Source organism: Nelumbo nucifera, chromosome 1 (genome assembly GCF_055504915.1).
Source record: "Nelumbo nucifera cultivar China Antique chromosome 1, China Antique-T2T, whole genome shotgun sequence".
In the NCBI taxonomy this organism is placed as follows: Eukaryota; Viridiplantae; Streptophyta; class Magnoliopsida; order Proteales; family Nelumbonaceae; genus Nelumbo; species Nelumbo nucifera.
In genome coordinates this window covers 198,556,018-198,564,336 of record NC_142649.1, presented here as the reverse complement: position 1 = coordinate 198,564,336, position 8,319 = coordinate 198,556,018, and the positions used below count along the sequence as shown (strand labels likewise).

General features: G+C 37.1%; 1 protein-coding gene and 1 non-coding gene across 2 annotated transcripts; one reads left to right on the top strand and one right to left on the bottom strand.

The window, feature by feature from the left end:
• The first annotated feature begins 5,782 nt into the window (after nucleotides 1-5,782).
• Nucleotides 5,783-6,836, top strand: LOC104602354 (cyclin-U2-1-like). The gene is made up of 2 exons (XM_010266007.3): nucleotides 5,783-6,323; nucleotides 6,437-6,836. The coding sequence occupies exons 1-2, from the start codon at nucleotides 5,917-5,919 to the stop codon at nucleotides 6,717-6,719; spliced, it is 690 nt and encodes a 229-aa protein (XP_010264309.1). The 5' UTR covers nucleotides 5,783-5,916; the 3' UTR covers nucleotides 6,720-6,836.
• Nucleotides 6,837-7,572: 736 nt separating this feature from the next.
• On the bottom strand, nucleotides 7,573-7,644 carry TRNAT-CGU (transfer RNA threonine (anticodon CGU)). The gene has a single exon. It is a non-coding gene; the product is annotated as a tRNA-Thr (tRNA).
• Between the last annotated feature and the right edge of the window lie 675 nt (nucleotides 7,645-8,319).

Genomic DNA, 8,319 nt, shown 5'->3' with positions numbered 1-8,319 from the left:
GGCCAGTGGTTCATTGACCAAATCATCAGTTTTTTTTTACCAAAAAGTGGTTTTAGGGTGAAACAGAACCGATCAAGTGACCAGTTCCTGGTTTTTCCGGTCCAACCATCTAATCTAGTCCGGTTTTGAAAATACTGCTCTGAAGTCTGAATTTTTAAAAAATAGACACCCTAGAACATGAGCAAAATGACATTTTATTAAGAATGAAATTTGAGAAGAAAAATAAGGATTTCAAAACTAAGAACTTGAGAATGAAGATCTTAGAACTACAGTTTCATAGTGGAGAACAAGCAATACAGTTTTAAAAGTAAGAAAAACCAAACTTGAGAATGAAACCCCTTTCTCTTCTTTGTTGATTGATCTATGTTTCTTGTAATTCAGGCTTGAGAATGAAATTTGAAAAGAAAAATAAGAATTTCAAGACAAACCAAGGTTTCTATTTCTAGGAATTCAAGGTACTCAAATGTCACATTTGAAAGTTCATCGTACCTATTTGTCACTACCTCAAAGTATAAGATGCTCAAGTATCACATTTCAAAATAGTCTAATAAAATAGAAATGGGATAGTTTTGGGATTTTGAAATGTTTAAAATTTCACATGATGAGAATAACGGATAGTTTTGGGATTTGGGATAGTTTTGGGAGTTAAGGATACTCTTATGTTGCATTTGAAAATTTAGGGTATCCATCTATTAATACCTCAAAGTATAAAGTACTTATTGTAATTTACCCAAAAATATAACATACCAAAAGATTATGTCAATCTTTTTTTTTTAAACCCCAAACTTTACTCCAAGTGGAGGGATGATACTCTTAAAATTTTATTTACCATTACCAAAAAGATTATAAAAAGATGCAAAAGGGGATGTAGCCTGCCTTACCTCAAAACCCAAACTTACAAAGCTCTTCCTCACCAACTCAATTATATTGATGGATGCTCTTTTATTTTTCTTAATTAATCGCATTTTTCATTTAATATTTTAATAGTAGATTCACCAGAGGATTTAACACCAACTCAATTATATCAATGGATTCTCTTTTATTTTTCTTAATTGCTTTATTGATTTAATATTTTAATAGTAGATGCATCACAAGATTTAACAGACAAAACAAGAAAAAGAAACAAGCTCTAGCTAAGAAGAGTGTTGAGTGACGATGACTAGCCTCCGGTCAAGTCATGGGGAAACTTTATAGTATTTCAATTCACATCTCCCCTCCCCAACACCCACCATTAGTCCTCGAGTGTTAGTCCTTGTAACTTGTTGCAGAAGTTTAGGGTGGGCCGGAATATTCTCTTTTTTCTTTTGGAATGGTGGTGGTGGCCCGGTGGGTGGAGGGAATATAGTATGGTTGGAGAGGGGGAAAGTTCCACCCAAGAACAGTTTCTGTCAACTCAATTGTCTAATATTTGAACTGGTCATGCATCTCCACTGAATGATGAAGAGGAGTAATTAAAGTGCCGATTTTTCTCTCTTTTTCATAAATCAATTCTTTTTAGGATATGATTGGTTTGAAGGAAAAGGTAGGGAATATACGTATAGGTTTCTCTATCTTTCTCTTCCTTTCCCTATTTTTTCCTTCAAACCAAGCACAGCTTTAAAGTGTTACCATTTGAGTGAAAAGGGTGAGGGAAACAACTTGGATGTATGATCCCACAAACACTATTGGAATTGGATCCCATATGGACCCAACATTTCTTTGTAGCTTCTTCTCCTTTTTGACACTGTGAAATCTGTATACATTTGGCCCTTCATTTCTTACACCCAAGCATGTCTTATACCCCATGAAACCAAAACATAATTAGTAGCTGTAGCTGGTTTGATCATTACTAAACCCCTTGAAATGGCCATAACAATCCCAACAAGTGTACTAACAAATCAGAGGAGAGAAATAATGGCATCTGTTGTTATTCCCTAATTAGAGCTTGCAGAGGGCCATGTTTGATGCTTTTAAGGAGACATTTCTACAAGAATTTGATCTTCCCCTACTATTATTATTACAACTGGTATTTTAAATTTATCAATTAGCACTTGATTTAATGGAATTTGACTAAACATATAATAATTAATGCATAGTATTTGAATGCATGCACCAAAAAAAGACACTAATTTGAAACCATTTCTCAAGGGGATGTTTGGATTCGTAGCCTAAAAGAAAGCGGTGCCACGCCGGATTCACATAGGCATTTTAATAAACGCTCATGTATTTCGTTGTTTGGTTCAGCCGATTATTAAAAAATCGGGCATATCTCAAAAATCGGGACCCCACCGATGCATGAAACGTTAAATGATTCATGCATTAGTGAACCGTTTCCTTCAACAATTGACTGATGTGTATCCTATGTGGTGTTTACCTGTCGGTACATACATGAAAAACGGTGATGAAAATCACCTTACCAAATAGCATAGTATTACTCACTGCCTACATGGCAAAGTGTTTTCTTGTGAAAAACAGGTATTAAAAACATAGACATTTTTTCTTGAAAATCAGTCTCACGCTTCCAAACATCATGCAAATTAAAAAAAAAAGGTGAAAGAGATGAAAAGGGAACAAAGGTTCCAAAGAATGAAAATCTGCTTTAGCATATTGAACTGATCAATTAGTTGGGATTTATTTTATTTCTTCTCATCCATATATATCAAGCTGCCAGGGCCTCGCGACCCAAAGGCATGAACCTAACCCTAAATTTTTGTTAATTTCATAGTGATCGACTTGACTACTCCCCTACCACCTAGAAGATTCCTTTTATATATATAAGTATATGGACTTTCCTACGAGTCTTCTTATTCATCCAGATAACCCACAGTGCACGTGTCTTCCGTAGGGGACAAGCCTTGCATCCGTACCTACTTCTATCATTAATATATGATAACGAGCTTGTTCTGTTGTTCTTTGTGTAATAGTAGCCTAGTAGGGTTAATTCAACCTCGATCGATATTGTCCCGAAAAAGAAAATAGAGTAAATCTTTATGTTTTTATCAAGGATTTTAAAATCGGACGGACAGGGAACCATTTTGGGAATCGGTTTCCAGGTCGAATGGTTCAAAACGTCTGGTTTAAATGGATGGTCTGATCTAACTTAAAAAATAAAAAAAAATAGTTAAAAATCATTGTTCAGGTTGACGGTTTGACCGTCTAAGTCAACAGGTCATTAACCAAATCAATGGTTTTGGGTAGGGCTGTTCATGGGTTGGGTTGGGTCGGTTTACTGCAGTTTTTCCAACCGACCCGACCTGATCGGGTTACTTGACATAGAAACCAAAACTGAACCAGTGTTAAGCAAAACTGACCTGGTTGGTTTGAGTTGGGTTGGGTCGGTTTGGGTCGGTTTCGGTTCTTAGTTCATCCCTGTGATAAAATCTTTCTAATTTTAAAAACAGTCATAAATTGAATATCATTTCAACCATCTCCTATGATAAAATTTAAATGAAAAGTTAATCACAAAAGTTGTTCATTAATCACTATTCACTAATCCAAAGTTTCTTACAACCATTCAAAAACTAGGTGGCCTAATGGGTTTTGGAACTTCATGTTTGAACTAGGTGTGAAAACCGAAACCGACCCGAATCATCGGTTTAGAATTTGCACAACCCGAAACCGACCCGTGTTGATGAAAACCCGACCGACTCGGGTTGGGTCAATCCGGGTTGGTCGGTTTGGTCGGGTTGGGCCTTCTTATGAACAACCCTAGTTTTGGGCCGAAAAGTGGTTTTAAGGTGAAATGGAATTGATTACCTAAATGATTCTCAGTTTTCTAGTCCAACCATCCGGTCTGATTTGGTTTTCAAAACCATGGTTTCTAATTTCTATAGCAAATGCAATGAAAAAGTTCCTCTTACCATTCTATCTTTCCATGGGTATCTTCCAAAATTTACAATAGAAGCTTCTAACCAACTATTGCGAGATTGGCTTCAGTGCTCACAAGACCGTATTCACACTGTTCATATAGTCCCTTGCAGCTCTGCATTAAGAGTATTTCCATACTAATATGCTTTTATTTGTGGGGAGATATTCTCAATGCAAGGCTGCAAGGGACTCTGGCAACGGTATAAACTAGGTTTTATGAGGACCAAATCAAATTTCAACTATTGCACGGGGTAAATTTCATTACAAAAAAGGGTATAGACAGGTTTGCCAACAGTCCCGGTCAAGCCAAAGTGGCTCAACTTGGCCCTATTGCATAGGGTCTATGTATGTACTTTATTCCCAATTACTAATAGGGTATGCTGATTCTGCATTTTACTTCTTATTGTAATAGGCTTAGAATTGGATTGCTGATCCAATTAAGACCCAAAAAAAAAATTAGGGATTTTTAGATTGCACTCCACCTCAGAATTCAGATTTGAACTACAGACCTACAACAATTCAAATTTATGAATATAGCCACCTATAACACCCAGAATTGACATTAATTCTGAGCTGTCATCTACCCCCAACTGTACGGAGGAGCTAGGATTTCAGAGGTGGACTGAACGGTAAAAATTCCAAAAAATTATATATGCACATGTACAAGTGTAATATGACAAAAGTACCTTCAAACATTATATATATGCTTTTTTATGATTAATTTGTAAGATTTCTTTTAAAATCAATTAATTTTATAGATGATAAAAGATATTTTGAGAAGAGAGAACAAGAAAATTAGCAAATTTACTGTCAAATTCAGTCTTTTATCACTTCAGATCTAATAAGCCTGACTATAATAACATCTGGGTGTGTTTTATTTTCAGATTGGAACTGGTCTAACTTGCCTGGATCAACCTATTAAATTGCTGATTTTGGCAGCAGAGTATGACAATGAAAAGGGTGGGAGAGAGGATGACAATGAAAGGTTCATTATAAAATGTTCCTATAGTATGATATCTGCCTATCATCTTTCTATACAACTACACTTTTTATGAAATATGGTTGTACTTATGCATATATGTCTTTGTAAATTTGGTACATAAAAATCCCAGCTAATTGAACCCATCAAACCCAACCCTAAGGTTGAGACTTGAGAACCTTGGGCTGAAGACCGGGTTGGGTTAGGACCAAGATTGAGGTTTTGGCACATTGGGTTGGGCTAGGGCTCCTAACTTCTAAGCCAACCCGGGCCAACCTTAATCAGGCCACCTTCACTATCCCCACTCCAAATTTGCCCAACAACTTAAATAATAATAATAACTGACTCCTCTTCCCCCTTCTGAAAAAGGGTTAAAATTGACCATACGAATCATGGACATCCTGGAACTGGAGGAAGCCCCCTCCCCATTCTCTCTCACATCAATACACTAGACAAATATTATTGGGCTTGACCGGCGGTGCCAGGATGTTGGACTAAGTTGTGACTCATAGCCTAACATGGAGCATGCAAATGCCAGCTTGGTCTAAGCTGCGCCCCTGGTTTCTGTAAAATGGTAATCCGTTAAACCTACTTATTGGATAACTGGATAGAAGAGTTTAGAGTGAGAGGAGTTTCACTTCAGTTACAGAGGTAGAAGTAGAACCTATGAATCTCCGTGGAAAGATCAAAGACTAATGGACCTCGGATCCCAAACCTTTAATTTATTCTTTCTCCATACAACTGACATCGAATGCAGCAAGTCGGCGACATTAAAAATAATTTAAGAAAGGACAGAGGAAGTTTGTTTTTTTCTCTACTTTGTTTCCTTTCTCTCCAAAACCATGCGACAATACGCTATATTTTGATGCCATCGCTTGCTTCCAACCTCTTTCCGAACCCCGAAGACTGTCCCTCCCTACCCTTCATTTCTTTATTTTCACATCGTCACACCTCTCTCTACCCGCTCATTTCTTCCTGTATAAATCCTTCTCATTGCAACTAACCAACTCTACTCCTCTACCCACTCAGTTCTTCACTTCTTCAGTAAGCCCTTTTTCACGGGTAGGTATCTCCCCTAATCTCTCTCTCTAATGGGTTCGTCCGCTACCCCGATTTCTCCAGCAAGGCTTCGTTCTGATCTGTATTCTTTCTCATATCAAGACGAATCAAACAGCCCCTTGGTGATTTCAGTTCTTGCCTCCCTCATCGAGAGAAGCATGGCTAGAAATGAAAGAACTTCGAGAAGAAGTAGTTGGATGCTGCCCAAAGATCCCCGAATTCGGGAGTTCTATTGCTATCAGGTACCAGACATGACCATTCAGTCGTTTCTCGAGAGAATCTTCCGTTATACGCGCGTTGGACCGCCGGTTTATGTCGTCGCCTATGCCTACATTGACCGCCTCTGCCAAATGCATCCTGAGTTTCGGATTACATCCAGCAATGTCTATAGGCTTCTAGTTACTACCATCATGGTCGCCTCTAAATTTGTGGAGGACATGTGAGCGATGACCTTCTCTTTAATTTGTTTCCTCTGGTTCTTCTCAATCTTGCTCAACTACGTACACTGATTTGCTGGTTCACTAACCCATTAATTGTTCATCCTCTGTGCAGGAATTATAGGAACTCTTACTTCGCAAAGGTTGGTGGGCTAACAACCAAAGAGCTCAACAGACTAGAGGTTGATTTTCTGTTCTTGATGGGTTTCAAATTGCATGTAAACGTAAGTGTGTTCGAGAGCTACTGCTGTCATCTGGAGAGAGAAGTAAGCATAGGGGGAGGATACCACATTGAGAGGACTCTAAGGTTCATGTGTGCTGGTGAAATCAACTCCAAGCACAGAGATGAACATGACTTCAATAAGCTTGCACGCATCGTCGGATGTGGTTCACATTAGAATGTTGCTTCTCTTCATACATACATTGATTTTTTGCTTTCTATGTTATTGCTGGTAGGAAAGTTTTGTACATAGAATTATTAGTGTCTAAGGATTTTCATTCTAATTCCAAAATAATGCTCATGTGGTTCACATTAGAACGCGCGTATTATTTTGTACAAGATGTATCAAAGGGAATTATAGGGGTGCATCAGTTTATCTCCTATCATGAGAAAAAAAAAAAAAATAAAGATTATAATAAAAAGGGAAGACTACTTATTAAATGGAAGAGAAACAGAAAGTAAAGGAATCAATGAAATGATTAGAGGCCAAATAGCCCACACGAGGGGGCAGCTTCTGTCTCCAGACTCCAAATGGAGGTGAGATACCAGAAGGTGGAGATACTCATTAGTTGACAATTTATATGAGCTATCTTTTTAGGTAAAAGTAAAGTATGTAGCCTCTCATTCTCATTCATTTCAGTTGAAGCTGCCATGACTCAAGACCGTCACCTAACTTTGTTTTGGAGCTTAATTAATGGAGAATCTTCTTCTATTAGCAGAAATGTTAATGTATTGATGTATCAAACAAAAAATATTTGCTAATGTATTGTCAAACTTTGCTTTGTTTAATTGGCGGTGAAGTTTAGGCTCCGGTGTCTCACCGAGAACGCTTACGCAAAATTAGGAGTGGGTTCTGTTCAGTGGACCCATGTAATAAAGTCAAGGTCCTCGTCGAGGAGACCGGATCTATTCCTCTATCGAGAGGGTGTGGATTCTATACATGAAAGGGATGTGCTGTGGGACGTTGTAAGGGTTAATTCGGTCTCAGTTTCTAATATTTTAAAATTTAAAAATAAAAATATTTAATGCAAAGCTCCCAGCGAGGATCGAACTCGCGACCTTTCGCTTACGAAGCGAACGCACTACCACTATGCTACGGAAGCAACGCGTTGTAATGATTTAATAAACATAATTAACACTAGGACAAATTGTCGAAACCACTATATTTCAAAGTGAACGCACCACCAATTTCCTGTGGAAGCAATCCAAAATACTCGTACAATTATTTTTTCTTTTACAAATTTTCCAGCTAAATCAAATTCTTCTATTATTTTTTTTTTTAAATTGATTTATTTTTCAAATTAGCCCTTTATATTAATTACTCAAAGAAAAAGCTGCTAATTTAAATTCTCCATTTTTTTCTGTTTTTTGTAAAATTTATATTATTATTTTTGGGAAAACATAAAAAAACTATGATGGGTTCAACTACTTGCAAAAAAATTTAGAGAAAAAAATTACAATGGGTTCAACTATGATGCAAGAACTTACGATCAATCAATCAGCATCATAATAATAACAAATCAGGTTAATTTTCATCAAATTCATTAGGGGTTGTGTTGTGACAGTATCATGTCTTGCTCGCGTCATAAATTTTCTTAATTATAATTACAAAAAAAAATTCAGCAACGATCACAAACTTCAAGAGCAATTTATAAGAAATACTAAATAGAAATCCTGTTGGTGCAGTGCCAACCTCCCCCCGCAAAACTTAGAAATTAAAAAAGTATATCAAGCTGAAATTGGCCCAATCCAAGTCGCAGCAATTAATTACAAAATCA